The 16,360-nt window shown below is 44.5% G+C and overlaps 1 protein-coding gene across 8 annotated transcripts in view; it reads right to left on the bottom strand.

Annotated features, from left to right (window-relative positions):
• The window catches only part of HECTD4 (HECT domain E3 ubiquitin protein ligase 4), a 4,298,785-nt gene that overhangs the window by 65,672 nt on the left and 4,216,753 nt on the right, over window positions 1–16,360 (bottom strand). For all 8 annotated transcript variants that reach the window (XM_069619495.1, XM_069619492.1, XM_069619493.1 and 5 more), the window contains one exon: window positions 4,543–4,738. In XM_069619495.1, the coding sequence (XP_069475596.1) occupies window positions 4,543–4,738 (196 nt within the window). The remainder of the gene's footprint in view (window positions 1–4,542; window positions 4,739–16,360) is intronic.

Genomic DNA, 16,360 nt, shown 5'->3' with positions numbered 1-16,360 from the left:
GCGTTTGTCCCTGTGCTCATAAAGCATCGATTTCCTTTCCTCTGATGCAACCTACATTTTAAACAATTCTGCAGCTTTGCCTATTATGGTGTGGAAGGAAACCAGATCATCTGGCGGTGAGGCCTCGGCTGGTGAATCTCTTCTCCTGGGCTTCTCGACTACATAGTCATCCCACTCACTGGTTGCGTCAGGCTCCTGTGTTATTTCTCCTTCTTCTGGGTCAGAGAATTCTCTAAGGATCCTCCTGCCAATCTGAAACCGAAATGGTGGATGGTACCATTGTTGGATCTCCATCCGGAGATCGAGGTCTATGTGATGACTGTGGTGATGGGACTCTTGTCGGTGAAGCACTGTGAGTGCTGCTCCTAGGTCTTCGAGCAGGTTCCGGTGATCTCGTCCGCTTTTGAGGTCTACCCCTGTGAGGTGAACTTCCTGACGTGCCTGGAATTGTAGATGAGTCTCTCTGAAGGTTTTCCGATTCCATGGGATCAGTCGGGATCTCCTTCTCCCTTTGACGTCTGTAGAATTCCTCTACAATCCTCTGTACAGATAACATAAGTATCAGGTCATGAGGATATTCGGCCTCTTCCGTGGACGGCAGCCAAGGAGGACTGTGTTGTTTTGGCAAGGGGCCAGGTCTCTCTTCCACCACTTCTGCATCTGAAAATTCATCCTGGAGAATTACATCAGGGAGTTCTCTGCCATGTCCCCTACAGGTGAAACTTGCTGTACCAGTGGTTCAGCTTCAGTATCCTCAATGACAGGTGTATCATGCACAGAAGGCGCCTCGGACTCCCAATTTCTTCATAGCTGCAGGAACTTGCGGTCTAGCCGACGGTGTTGTGGGCGATGCTATCTTCGCTGACGAGCATCCCGTGGACGGTGCTTCCATCGACGGATGTGCTTTAGATCCCGCCGACGAATGTGGTTTGTCCGTCGACAAGGGCTTCGCCGATGACTGTGGTCTGGATCCCGTCGACAAATGCTTCGTCGACGGATGTGGTTTGGCCGTTGATGAGTGTTCCGTGGACGAGTGCGTCGTGGACGAATGCCTCGTGGACGAATGGTACGTTTTCTTCGTCGACGAGTGCTTCGTGGACGATAAATCTGATGGCGATGATATTACCATCGACAATGTTTTATGCGTGATTGTCGACGATGATGGCTTCGTCGATGGTATAGCTGATGACGGGCCTTTACCTTTCTCTTCGCTCGTGGAAGGCTTCCCCGTCGACTGCCCCCCCCACGGTTTTTTGCAAACTCCTCCTTACCTCTGGAAGTAGTTTTGCTGATGAGAGTGACCTCTTCTTCTGGCTTGATGAGTCCAATGGAGGCTGATGGGTATCAACTCCAGCTTCCTCTTGCTTTTAGCTATGGGAGAGGAACTCCTTTCCAATGAAGATGACCTTCTCTTTGAAGTTTGCCTCTCAGATGGAATGCTGAATTGGACAGGAGCTGTCCTGACAAAATCTTCACCCGAAGAATGACCCTGGCTTCCAGGTCTAAAAGGAGTCTTCTATGCCTGTCCTGAAGGGTTTTGGTGGAAAATGTTTTACAAATATCGCATTTCTGGATGTCATGTGGGTGCAGACAATAAATGCAATGTCCGTGTGGGTCTTTCATGTACACCAGTTTCTTCTTGCACCTCATGCAGTCCCTGAACAGGGAATGCTTCTCGACAGCCTGAGGTGCAGCCATTTCTGAAGAGAAATTTCACACAACGATTTTGTAGTGAAAACAACAGTTTTCTGTCTCGAAGGTTTCACTGAGACTAAAGCCCCTAAAGTAGGGGAACAAAGCTGAATATATTTGAAAGAAATATATTCCACACAAAAGTAGAAAAGATTTGAAAAACTCAGAGAGCTTGAGGATTCCCTGTGTCTGTTAGACTGCGGTGAAAAATCTGAAGATGGCTGCCGGGGGCGGAGCGCAAGCCCTGCCACCTCATTGGTTGGGGCCATAAAGGACCAAAATGAGGTGGAGGGACTAGACAATGGAATGACTCACAGACTACAATGGGCTATGTACATGCACTGCTAGTTGGCAGTGTGTGCATATTTTAAAAAAAAGCAAAAGAAAAAAAAATGAAAAAAAAAATTTAATCATTAATATCACTGAGGATTCCCAGTCTGACGACAGGGAATATTCAAGCATCTGAATCTATGAAAGATCCAATGCTGGAGAAGTTCTGCAACCTCCTGAATTATAGTGTTTCCTGGAGTGAATGAAAGGGAAGTAGGAGCATAAATGCCTAAGGATTTAGCAGTATGGCTGAAGTTCTTAAATTCATCGTCTTGTATGGCTTTGAGTAAAAAAGATGCACTCTGTGGAAAGGAATAATGAATACCTTTTTCTGCACAATGGTTGAAACCCCAGACCTCCACATCCATTAATTTCTTCTTACTATGATAGTGCCCATTGACCTGCACAAACAGTTAATAGTATGGAGACTCATTTTTAGGACTCTTTTGGCTGTGTTCTTGCCTTTTAGCGCCAGCAGCAGAAAATTCGCGCAAATATCTTCGGATAAATGCTGAGCTTCTTCCAACATTACATCTTACACACTGTGTGTAAGTTATTCAGGTGTACATAGAGTGGATTCATGCAAAGCAAAGCCACAATCTATGCCCAAATGTGTGATCACCACACTCACACGATTCAATAAGAATTGCAGATCATAACGTAACAGCTTTTGCTCCTTTGCCACCTTCTACAAATGAAATATGTAGAAGAAGGGTTCCTGCTCAAAGATATCCAGGGCTCCTGCAGGCCTGACAAACACATGAAACGTTCCTTTGGCTACATGAGTATATCAGTCTGTTTGTTAACTTTGTCTGCCATATCAACAAACAGCTCTAACCCCTCGAATGTCATGGACATAATAATGTTAAAAAGGGAATATATCAACAACAAATTCCTCAACAGAAGGAAACCCTAAAACCATCAGAACAGCAATAAATACTTCAAAAACAGTCTAAGACAACTTGCAGTCTACACTGAAAATATGCTGCAAATGAGCAAACGCTTGTTTTTTACAGAATGTAAAAAGCTTGAGTGCACCAGAATCTATTAGAGCGAGTATGATCCAGCATGCAGTGGCAGAAGCATCAAGTCAGGCGAGGTGCCATCAGCAAAACATCCCCAAAAACGATCCAAGGAATAGCGAGTTGGGACTTTGGAATCAGAGTGCTGTCCAGACAAAGAAAAAGCATGAGTTATAGCAGTGAATGCCGGGAGTCTGCTAGAATAGTGACACAATTGATTGTCTGAACGCCTCCAACGTGACTGAAGTGAAGAAAGGAGATCACTGCTTCATCATAGAAGCTGCGCTTGGACTTTGAGTCCTACAGTTCTTCTACTGTAGCTTTAGCCAGAGACCAAATCGTGTTTCAAGAAGATAATTTCCTGAGTAATGTGACCTTTTGCTTCACTTCTTCTGCCACTGCGTCACAAGAAGGGTATGTCAAATTGCAACGTATGACCTGCAATATAGCTTCTCCTATCTGGCTTGTTCAATGCCTTCAAGACCTTCCTGTATACTTTTGGAATGCATTGTAAGTGTTACACGAGGGGCTCACTCTTGGCATAGATTTCTTTTGCACAGCGTCTACTGCTTATTTCTGTAACTACATCGACTATTCCCTGTCTTCGCCTCTATTCTGGACACTGTGTATATTGTGTAATTATATAAATATTGTATATCATATGTATATTCGTAACCCCTGTAAGCTTTGCATTTCCTTTTTGTTGTGCCCTTTTACTAACGAGTCTGGTGCGCCTAACAAATTAATAAACAAACAAACAAACAAACAAACAAACAAAAAAACATTGTCGGGCAAGGATCATTCTCATACTCCAGACCCAGAGTACCGATGTGGATCTGACGCACATGTGTAACTTTTGCATTCTTTTTAGAGCTTAAATTGCAAGGTTTAGAGGGGTAGGCATAGAAGTTGTTAGGAATGTTGAGTATTACATTGGAGCCTGTTGCTCTATATGGTTGTTATTGTTATGACAAGCAAACTCAATAAAATTTATTTCAAAAAACGCCAAGGTTTTCAGTGTTACCATCACAAAGAATAGTTACTACGTACCAATAAAAGTGGGATTAGTTCTCAGAGAGGTATCTGTAGTGAAGGAAAAAGGGAAGGGTCACGGCTGCTCAATGTGTATACTTGGGATGTCATGTCCAGCGCCAATGTTAACTTGACAGTCAACTTAGAATTTCACTGATAACTCATGAACGGCTTTTAAAAACATTTTTTAATTCTGTTTGTGCCTGGAGACATGTCATTATAAAAGGAGACTGAGGGGGAAGATATCTGTTAGATGGAAACCTTTTCAATTCTTTACCCCAATAAAATGTCACTGTGTGTGTGGGATTATATACTCAACTTGATACAGCACAACTTCATAAGGTTACTTTCTATGGTCACAGATGTGGTGCTTCAGAGTCTTTAGTTTCCTTTTGGAAGTCTGCACATTTCATAGAAACATTTTTCTTACAACTTAATTGGGACACAAACTCACAAATCAAAATACCTTTAAAAATTCCAGGTTGATGTAAGGTAAGCCGCATGTTCTTAGCTCCATTTCAAGGGGTGTGAGAGTTGTTAAGAGCTGCAAGGGTATTATAGAGCCGAGGCCTGCCCGTACTGCAGTCATGCAGTCATTATTCCTGAGTTCCAGCATTCTTAGGTTTCGGATTGCCGTTGCATATACATCTTTATTTTCCCACCTGTCATTCAACCAAAAAGAGATAAAAATCTACAATTATTTTCAAAAGTACATCTTAACACATGCCCATTCTTATGTACACTCTTGTACTGATTCGTCAATGCCTGCACAATTTATATTATTTCGCTTAAGAGTTTAAGTATTTTATAAAAGAACTTAGTTTTACTCACTTACCAAACAGCTACGAGAAAAAGTCAAAAACAGAAGCACATTAACCGAATTAAGAAGATGAAGAAAAGTCACTTGCCTGTTACGTTGCATTCCAGAACTGAAATCTGTATGCACATAATCACTACATGATCAATTATTTTTCATAGCATAAGGACCTTTAGGAATCCAGTGCCACTGGGTCATGTTATTTATTTATTTATGGAGATATAGTTTACAAACAAAACTTTACACACAGATATAGATCAGATAATTCAACATTCACAACACTCATAAAAAATCGTAAAACTCATATCGCATTATACATGTTTCTCCATAAAAATATTTTAAAACGGAGAAATTGCACTCAAAGTTTGGAGCATTTTTAAAAAGTTAATCACATTAATTAACTGTCTGCCATTGTGAGTCACTAAAAGTTGCCACCAGAAAGCCCAATTTAACAGTGGGCGAGTGCAAAAATATTGTTTAAAAAAGTTCCTCTCAATGGGCAGCTAAGACCGACATTCCACAACAAGATGTTTCAAGGACTCACATTCATTACTGCTGCATCGACATAAGTGTTCAGAAGATGGAACCAATACCCGAGCACCCAACACATCATTGGCTGATAGTAGATTTCATTTTATGTGCAGCCAGAAATGTCTAGTAGTTCTTGATGCATGTTTTGTCAAGTATTTCTGGAGAAAATTAAATAACCTAGGTCTTTTTCCCCTTATATAGGACTCTCAGACTTTGGTGTGTTTTTCTCTGGTATTTAAAAAATAAATTGCATTGTGAAAGTATTTAAAATTGAATTGTGAAACCTAGGCCTTTTTCCCCTTATACAGGACTCTCAGACTTATGTGTGTTATTCTCCAGTATCTAAACGACATTGTGAAAGTAGTGCCACTCTGTGGTTTTGACTTCTTAGCAAAGTAATCATCTAGCAAACTTTCTACCATTGTCTGAGAGCCTGTCGTCTTGTCCAATTGTCTACTACTGTCTCGTCTCCCTCTGTCTCGTCTGCTTGCGTCCCTCCCTCCGTCCTTCTATTGTGTTCCCCTCACTCAACCTCCCCCTTCCTCTTCTCCCCACCGACTCTATGGTGCTCTCTGTCTCTCCTATTTTCTCTAACTGCTTCTCTGTCAACTATCCTGCTCTCCTCACTAAATCTGGTAGGAAGAAGTTTAAAAAGGATATCCTGGTCTCCAACCCAGGCCTCCCTATCGCTGACACCGATACCAGTGCCTCCTCTAGGCAAACCCTCACCGAAATCCTCTGTCATTCCCTCGCCAGACCTATGGACTCTTCATATAGTCTCTGTGCTTTTTCCTCTCTCTTCTTCTCCCATTAATGGTGGCACCTGGTGGGAGGCCCTCCTGGCCTCCTTAGACTCCTCTAAGGTCGTCATAAATGTTTACCCGAATGGTACCATCTTGGTCCAAGGCCCTCAGGCCAACCTTCTCCTCTTTGATAGACACTTCCTGCGCCTCATCAATTTCCTTTTCCTTCTGCTGTCCCCTTCCACACTTCCTTGCCTCCCCCCTGTCTCCTCCTTGGCTACATTGCCCTCTCCTCCTTCCTCTTCTGCCCCCCACTCGGGCTTCTTCTACACCTCTGCGGGGTGTACCTCTGATTTGAACCCCTCCTGGGAAGTCTTTCAAGGACGGCAAACTTCTCCATATTGCCACTCTCAACTCTCACTCAGCTGTCAAACACTCCTCTGACATCTGCGCCTCCTGGAAGAACTTGACCTCAATGTCCTTGGTCTCACCGAGACATGGTTCATGGTCAGCTCTGTCACGAGCTTTGACACTTTCCTCCCTGACGGCTACAAGATCATATCCGCGCCTAGGTCCAACAGTTCCGGACGGGATGTAGCCCTGATCTTCCCCGAGTGGATTCCTTCCTCTGTCATTCCTATGCAGGACTACTCCTCTTTCGAATGCCTCATCTGCAGGCTCTCTCTCGGACCTAGCCATCCCCTTACTGTGGCTACCATCTATCTTCCTCTCTGAGTGGGCGGAGCTCTCCTCTTCCCTCCTGGTCTCAACCACCCAACTCCTCCTTCTTGGAGACTTTAACATCCACCTGGATGCTTCCTGTCCTTCCTCTGGACTCTTCCACAACCTCTGTGACTCTCTCTCACTCTCTATCCTCCCCTCTGACCCGACTTACTCTGCAGGGCACACTCTTGATGCTATGATCTCTATAGACCTTCCCCTCTCTATCCCTCTCACCACTCCTATATCCTGGACTGATCACTTTCTCCTTTCTTCCCAGCTCACTCTCTCCACCCCTCAAGTGAAGCCAAATCCTGCACTGCCACTTACCTTCTTGGTTATCCAACCCATGAAGCATGTGTCAGTTGAGGCTTTCGCCGCCACTTTCTCACCCGCTCGTCCCCCTTTGGCTGACTCACACCCTGACACAGCCCTCTCCATACTCCACTCTGCTATATCTGATACTCTCGATGTTCCTGCCCCTTTCATGAGGATGCGCTTGTAGACCAAAGCCAAGTGCAACTCCTGGTACGACTCAGACCTCGCCACCCTGAAACGCAAGTGCAGGGTGGCTGAGAGGAAATGGGGTGCTACATCCTCTGACAAAATGTCCAGCTGCCTGCTCCAAAATCAATACTGGCTCTCTGTCCGCACCAAGAAGAGAGCCCACATCCACGTCCGCGTTTCTGCAGCACCTAACAACTCGGCTGAACTTTTTAAAATCTGCAAGGACCTGGCCAATACTGCTGCAGTCTCTACACCTCCTGTCCCCTCCCAGGCCCTGTGCACTGCCCTGGCTTCTCATTTCATCTCTAAAACTTAGGATATCCTGTCCTTTCTCTCCTCCTCTCCCCCCGCCCCCTCTATACCCTGCTCTTCCTCTGGCCCTTCTTCGGCCACCTCTCCTCCCTCCTTCTCTGCCTTTCACCTGTTCTCCCCAGACAAGGTTTCTAAACAAGCCCGATCTATGAAAGTCTTGTCAAAAGAGGTTCACCCCTGCTCCTCCAAAACCATAAAGGGCCACATTGAAACCTTGGCTCTTCCTATGGCTGACTTCTGCAACCACTCTTTCACCACTGTAGTCTTCCTGTCTCCCCCTGGAGCCCTCCCTTGTGTACCCTCTTCTTAAGAAACCCATAGCCGACACCTCCTGCCCGGCTAACTATCGCCCAATCTCCATCAGTCCCTTCCTAGGCAACCTTCTGGAAAGGCTGGCCATCTCCCAGCTTAATCTTCACACTGAATATGTTGGTTGTCTTCATGACCATCAGTCTGGCTTCAGCGCTGCCAGAAGCACGGAAACTGCTCTCCTGAACATCCATGAAGACCTGCTCTCCAACCTATATTCCAACACCCCCTGTGTCCTCATCTTACTCAATCTCTCTTCTGCCTTTGACACGGTCAACCATGCCATCCTGCTCAACTGTCTCTGTGATAACCTGGGTATCACCGATCAGGCCCCTGGCTTGGCTCTTTACTCTCAGATCGACCCTCCCAGGTCCCATTTTCTTTATTTAATGTGATATTAGTATGAATTTTTGACTTTTTACACAGAAACACATTCTACAGATAATAACGTTTTACAAACCAGCATAAAAAGAAGAATTGAGAATGAAAAAAGAAATAAGAAAGAAAAAAAATAAACATTAATAACAAAAGACATTATGTATAAATTAGGAAGAACTAACTCGAACTAAACATCTCTATTTCCACCTGTGGTGTTCCCCAGGAGTCTAACCTCTCTCCCTGGATGTTCAACCAATACCTGGCACTTCTTGCCCACTGCAGTGCCGCTCTCTGCCCCAACTTTCAGTGCTATGTGGAATGACACAACTCATTTTCAGGCTCCCTTGCGCCACTTCTCGTTTTCTCATCTCGGACTGTCTGTCTGCTATCCAGGAGTGGTGTGCCGCCAATGATCTCTGCCTTAATGCCAGTAAGACAGAGATCCTCATCATCGGCACACCTGCTCCCTCCTTTCCTGTCACTCTCTGGCCGGCCTCTCTTGGCCCTCTTCCTGCTCCTACCTGTGAGGCTAAAAACTTCAGTGTCATCTTCAGCTCCACACTCTCCTTATCTCCTCACATCTCTGACATCTGTAAGAAGTCACACTACCAGCTGCACCTCTTCAGAGGTATTTTTCCTTTCCTCTCCTTATCCCAGAAGATCACTGTCTCCAGAGTACTGGTTCTCTCTAGGCCGGACTACTGCTACAGCCTCTTTCTAAATCTGCCTGCTTCTACTCTCCGCCCTCTGCAACTCATCCAGAACAAGACTGCGAGACTTGTCCTTGGCCTCAAGCCCAGGGATCGTATCTCTCCAGGACTGAAGTCTCTGCACTGGCTCCCAGTGGCTGCGAGGATTAAGTTCAAAATCCTCTGCATTGTCCACAAGACCTTGTGGGGCCTAAGGCCTCAATACCTTCAACTCTCTCTTCCTAAATATCTTCCTTCTCAAGCCCTTCGCTCATCACCTCCAACTCCCTCATGGTCAGTTGCTTCTCCAAGCAACGAGTTGGTGGTAGATCTCTTTCTTCGGCTGGGGTCTCCCACTGGAACAGCCTCCCTGACTCCCTTAAATTGAGGAGAACCATCTCCGGTTCTGGAAGCACCTCAAAACCTTTCTCTTTGCTTCTGCTTTCTCTCCTCCTCTCCCCTGCTGAACTCCTGGCTGAAACTGCACTGGTCACCTGGCTACCCTCTGATCTCGTGCCCAGGTCCCCTCCCCTGCCAGTTGCACCCCTGCACTGCCTCCCTGGCATTGCCTGCACTTGGGGACTGTTTCTGTATCCCCACAGCCCCCTACCAGCAATCAACACCTGAAGTCTGCACTTACCCTTGCACTTGCCCCCAGCTGACCGCCCTTTTATTTATTTTTAATGTAATGCACTGCCCCCTCCCCCTGCACAATCTCAATATCACCTGGCCTAGTCTCTGTCTTCCCTCCGTTCCCCCTCCCATATCTGGTCGCGCCTTGAAACACTTGTGTATAGGCGTGTTATAAATGCCATATCTTATCATATCCAGAGACAAGTGGTTGAATATCTTATAGGTAGACAATTTTGCCCGGTTGTTAATAAAGTAATTTTCAAATAGTGATTTCTTAGCTTTGCCTGGGTTATGCTCCAATTTGTCCAACAATATTGCTCAGTCAGAAGCAGCAGTCAGCACAGCATCTACCCAGACCTTAAGCACAACACAGTTGTTCTGGGTATATAATGTATTCAGTTGCACAAACAGAGTCGATACTGGTGGAAACAAAAGGTTTCTTAGAAGAAGAAGAATTTTCCAAAATCTCTTAGTGGCCAAAGATGTAATGCCCAAAATGTGCCTAACTGCCGGGAAAGGGGTGCCAGCTGGAATACATACACAAGCTTTTCCAAATAGTGTACTTGATCTTATCCCACTCCAAACCATCCTCCCGTACCTCCGCCGCATATTATAATTTTGGGACTAGAACTTGGTTATACATTTTAATCGCTGGAAGAAGTGAAAATCTGCCATATTTTCTGTCCAGCACTCGTAGTTGTGCTAGGGCTGAAACTGCATCTAACTTCAAAGTTTTATTGGTAAGCACAACTGATCAATTTGATTTAACCAGTACCCCCAGATACCTAAATTATATAACCACCTCTAACTTTTTATTATCAATATACCAACCAAAATTAGGTCTACCTGACAAGATCTTCTTACGATTAATGACCAAGACTTTTGATTTTGGCACATTGATCTCTAATCCAAGTTCCCTAAAGAAACCTTGTGTCCGGGCAAGAGATTTCTGTAGGCCTATTGCAGTGTAATCAACCAATACGAGGTTGTCAGCATATAGGAGATATTGTATTTTCATATGTCCCAACCTCGAGGATTGACACCAATGCCTTCCAGGGCTGTCCTAATGCCAATAATGTATCTGTTAAACAGGAAGGGTGCTAATACACAGCCTTGACGTAGGACTCGGTCCACCTCAATCCATCCAGAGTACGTACCGTTCCTAGCCAACCTGACCTCAATTCTTATATCCATATGCATAAGCTCGAGTAACTGAACCAAAGGACAGCCCCAAGGTCTGAGCATTCCCTAAAGTCTGCTTCTATCTACGCAATCGAAAGCTTTGGTTATGTCCAGAAAAGAGAAATATAGTATACACTTTGCTTCAAAAGCCTGACTCTTCAAGAGCTGCAATACAAAACAGTTCAGAGCTGTGCTTGTTCCTTTACGGATCCCAGATGGATAAGTCCAAATTGTCACATCTTTCCAGCGCTCAAAGCACAAAGGTGCAGAAGATCTTATAGGAGGTGTCTAAAAAGGGAGATGGGCGGTAATTACACAGATTCGCCTTATCACCCTTTTTAAAGATGACCATGACAATCGCCTCTCTCCAGGTTACGGTGGCACAAGTGAACCAACTCTGTGAGTACACACCGCAGAGTAAAGCTCAGAGAAATAGTTCTCCCACACCTTACCCGCGATCGGCTGATGTTGCAGAATGACTTGGGCATGCCCCCCACGTATTAATCTCCAAAAATTGGCCATATCACGGGACACCAACGCTGTCAACATAGCCTCTGCATCTTTTTGCAGCAATAGGGCACGGTGGCCCTTAATCCAATTTCTGTACCTTTGTTTAAGCCTGCCAATATTTGCATACACATTTAAAGCCAGCTTTTGTGTCCCCTTAATATCCCCCTTCAACCTCAGCTTCATGGCATGGAGTTGCATATTGATCTTGTGGATTGGCTTTAACAGTTTTCAACCGTTGTAATATTTAGGTAAGGGATCAAAGACGCTAGCGTTGTCTTCAAGTAATGTGAGAAGAAAGAGGGACACATATCTACAAAATGTCCCCCCAGCAAATCTCCATCGATCTTAGCGTTAAATCTAGCTGCGTATTTAGGGCGCCAGATTATTGCCCGGTTACGTGGGTTAATCTCTATGGGATCAGAATTTTCCGTTATGTGAATATCACCCAAAGATGCCCTAAGAAGTGAGTGGTCACTACAGGTGTGTGGATCAACTCTAAAGTTTTGAATAGTTGGCAACATTTTTTAGTCAGGGTATTCCCATTTAGCAGGACAAGGTCTAGGCTGTCCAAGCATGATCGCAAGATTATCCCACGAGCTCGGGCAGAACGGGAGAAATGCCTACCAATCTCAGGGTAGTATCACTGAGAGTCGAGGCATTCAACATTAAAATCACCCGTAAGGACAAATACCCACATTCGGCAATAGACAGTTAGAATCAAATACACTAATAATGGATGACATAAAATCAATCAAAGTGGTTTAGACAACGTTAAAATAGAAATTCAAAACAAAACACGTAAAAGTTAATTAGACTGATCATACCCAAGATATTTTGCATCCTAAAATATCAGGGTGATCCAAGCCCAGATTTTTAAGAGTGGAACCAGCAGATAGGCGCCAAGCACAAAGTAAACCACCATACGGCCTGCCCTTTAAACCTTTCATGGCAGGCTCAAACATGACAGGAAAGCCGTTCACCAGAGGTGTGTCAAAACATTCTTGAATACAATCAGGTCCGCTTCTTTCCATAGCTCCCGATCGAGTGGAGATGCCCGAACCCATTGTGAATTCCAAGACATCATTCTAACTGGGGAAATTCAATCAGTCCCCCTTTGTAAAGTGTTATGCTGGTGTAATGAATGTATAATATGAGACCAGTCATAAGACACCTGACAGGGATTTGATTAGGCGCATTTTGCGCCGCCAATGGCACATGTATTTTCAAAGGCTCACAAAGGTTATGCTCTGGTCCGCCATCTCCGCTCCGAATAAGTCCCCCTGAAGAAACCTGAGGCCAATCATCGGACATAGCATACCCCATGGTAAGCAAACACTTGGTCTCAGCAACAACTATGTTATAAATAAATTTAGAATGAAAGCCAATTTTGATCGAATCAAAGCGCCTAAAATCCATTCAAAAATTCTAGAATTGTCCTTTGAACAAAGACCTTTTAGGCTAGGTATTTGGCCAAACAAGGCTAGGATGTATTGACAATTCAGAGGAGAGTACTCTTTGACTCTAAAATTACAGATCAAACATAATTAACTCAAATGTCCCCCCTCAATCAGCACCAAGGCCGACTTCCCAGGAGTTTGGGTATCCTCGAGAACCTCACCCTGCACAGGTAACCTAAATTGGAACCCCCGTGGCCCCAATGGTCCACTAGGAAGTCTACCTGGGTCCCTTAGGGGTCCACCCAACCCAATAGGTTGTAAAATAGATTTCCTCTTATCCTCCATGGTTCAGAAACAAGGGGATCCCAAGGTCATCTGTGGGGCAGATTTTGCTATTGGCTCAAAAGGTTTGTCAGTGAGCTGCAATGTCAGCGTGGCAGAATTAGTAGATGCATGGGGGTGAAGTGCTCTTTGATTACCATCACCAAAAGACACATTCTGAGGTAGAGAACCCCACTCCACAGGCAAATCAAGATATAGAGCCTCCTCACTGGATTCAATAGAATAAGTGGTCAGATAAGAAGCATTTAACCCCTCCTCTATTGGATCTAACGTTTAGGTTAAAGACAGGCAGTGATCAGTGACTTTATTTGCCTCCCATTGAGTTGGGATCAACTGGGCAGAGGTTTCATGCTGCATCTGGGTGTGGATCTTAGTCTTCTTACAATTATCAGTTACCTTAGATGTCACAGCCTGAGAATGGGAGGCAAAACGTCCACCCGAGAACTCAAAGTCATTAAATATCTCAGTGTGAGCCTTGATTGAGTGCAAAAATTTAAGAGAGCCTTTCTTGTGGTGGAAAAGAAGATTTGTTGCCATTTTTGGCTTTCTTTTTACGACCAACTACCCCATGTATAGCAGACTCGCCATCGGTGGGCAGTTTTAGAGACAATACTAACCCACAAGCCTCCTCCACAGATGGCTCTGTGGAGCTACCAAGGCCTGTAAATCAGTGCCCTTTGTAGGCTACTTTGCACGCCTCCAGCCACTACCTCATCTGGAGTACTACAGACGCGCCCCTCAACCGGGCACGAGATGTAGTCAACCCAAGATATTTGGGCAGCAACAGAGACTAAATTTGTGGCCGTAGATGCCCCCATGGTTAGAGGGTTTTTTGCACATTACGCATGGGGCACTCAATGCCAGAATAAAACCTTCAATGAAGTTCATTTTTACAAGCAAATCCTTCAACGTAGATCGCACTTCTCTCAATTCATACATGTTCAAATCATGCCACCGGTCCATAGTGTCTAATATTCTAGATAAAACTGGCTCCACCTTACTTGACTCTATTACTTCCATAGGCTTGAAATAATGGGTCAATACACCAACGCAAAATAGTGGTCATATACTCGACTGGCTTATCTCACAAAATCTTAATATATCTCAATTGACGGTGGTCCCATGTATTTGGTCGGACCATGGTCTCATTCAGGTGAAACCCTACCTAATTCCCCTCCCAAACTCAATACTTATCCACATATTCTTCAGCTGACTAGGAACTTAAAGAATATCACCGCCACCAAGTTCTCCACACTGTTGCCGTCCAATCTGCAGCCATTTATTAACTTCGTTGACCCCTCAGCTTAAGTGGAACATCTGACCCTTTCCATCAAGCAAGTCATCAATGAACTGGGCCCCATGAAAATGAAAGTGACTGAATCTGAAGCCATACAAAACACCTGGTTTTCAGAAGTCGTCCTTACCACCAGACAATCCAAAAGGGCCTTAGAAAGAACCTGGCGGAAGAATCCAAATGCTGCCACTCTCTCTGCTTACAAAAAATCTGTACTGGAATTTAAAGCACTCATTACTTCTGCTAAAGCTACCCACTACAATAAGAGAATCATCAATGCCCAATGCAGAATTCCATGATTACCCAGCTCCTCCGAACGATCCTGTTAAGAACTCAGTAGTGCCAAGAAATCCACAACTGATTTTTATCTAAAATCACAGCCCATAAGGAAAACATTAAAAACTCCCCTAACTGCAGAGACCTTGCGCTATCTGTCCACACCACCGCCATGCCCACCAACAATATGAACAACATTGCTCAGTTCTCCTTCTGTCACTACTCAGAGAAACAAGTGCTTAAGGTTATACAAGATCTAAAAACCACCTCATGTCCAGGTGACGACTGTCCAACGAATATCTTTAAAGAATCATTAGATCTCCTCGTCACCTGGCTTACCAAGCTGATCAATTTATCCTTTGATGAGGGCACAGTTCAATCTGCTTTGAAATCGGCACGGATAACCCTGCTACTGAAAAAAGACAATTTAGATACACTGAACAAAGACAACTATCACTAATGTACCTTTTATTTTGAAGGTCCTTGATAAGCTTGCATACATCCAACTTCAAGCTCATGTTGAAGAGCACAAAATCTTAGTTACACGCTAATCTGGTTATCGGGCTCACCTTGGCACAGAGACTGCCATGCATGACCTTAAATTCACCCTGGGAAGCATCGCAGATAAAAATCAATCTGCTCTGTTGATGCTCTTAGACCTCTCTGCAGCCTTCGATCTGGTTGATCCTACACTTCTTGTGACAAGGCTCAGAGAGGTCCAAAACTGCTCCACTCTGGCATCGAAATGGATCGCCTCTTTCTTGGGACCACGAACAGTGAGGGTTTGTGTTGGGAACATCCACTCTACTCCCATCCCTCAAACATGCAGTGTTCCGCAGGGCTCTTGCGTGTCGCTGCTTCTTTTCAACATATATATTCGGCCACTGTTAGACCTACTGAATAGCCTGGGTGTCCAATACACAAACAACGCTGATGACACCGAGGTGGTCATTCAGCTTAGCAGCCAATATAAGAAATACTCTGCAACCCTTAACATCTACAGTGCCATCCAGAACTGGATGGCCTGTAACTCATTAGCCCTTAATAACAAAAATACAGAGCTTATGATTGTTACCACCAAGAACACTCGGAGCAAACTCACACCAGACTACTCAAAGTTCTTGAATGCAGATCATATTATAACAGTCTCAAAAAAAGTGAAAACACTGGGTGTTATTCTGGATGATGAACTGTTAATGGAGTCCCATGTATCCAACATTCGGTTGGTCTGTGTATTCATTAATAAACTTATACAATACATTCAACCTTTTATAACTAATGACAACTGCGCCCTGCTGTCCACAGCACTGATACATTCCAGGCTGGACTATTGTAATAGTCTGTTCACCGGTACCACAGCCGTCCAAGCCTTTCAAGTCACACAGAAAAATGCTGTGCGTAAATTCTCACGTCGCACACACATCTCCACTTTTAGAACAAGTTAAACAATAGGAATCTTCGATCAGACGCAGCTCCGGTACTTGTTCAGCCAAGATTTAAACTGGCCCGTTTTGGTGGCACAAGTTTTGATATCCAAGCTTCAACTCTCTGGAACTCTTTTACTGCTGCTATACACAAAATAAAGAACTACCCTCTCTTCAAAAAGGCCATAAAGACTCACCTTTTCAACCTCAGCCCAGATTA

This window comes from Ambystoma mexicanum, chromosome 10 (assembly GCF_040938575.1).
Source record: "Ambystoma mexicanum isolate Mex_15411 chromosome 10, UKY_AmexF1_1, whole genome shotgun sequence".
In the NCBI taxonomy this organism is placed as follows: domain Eukaryota; kingdom Metazoa; phylum Chordata; class Amphibia; order Caudata; family Ambystomatidae; genus Ambystoma; species Ambystoma mexicanum.
Note: the sequence above shows the minus strand (reverse complement) of the source record. Positions and strands in the feature narration are given on the sequence as shown.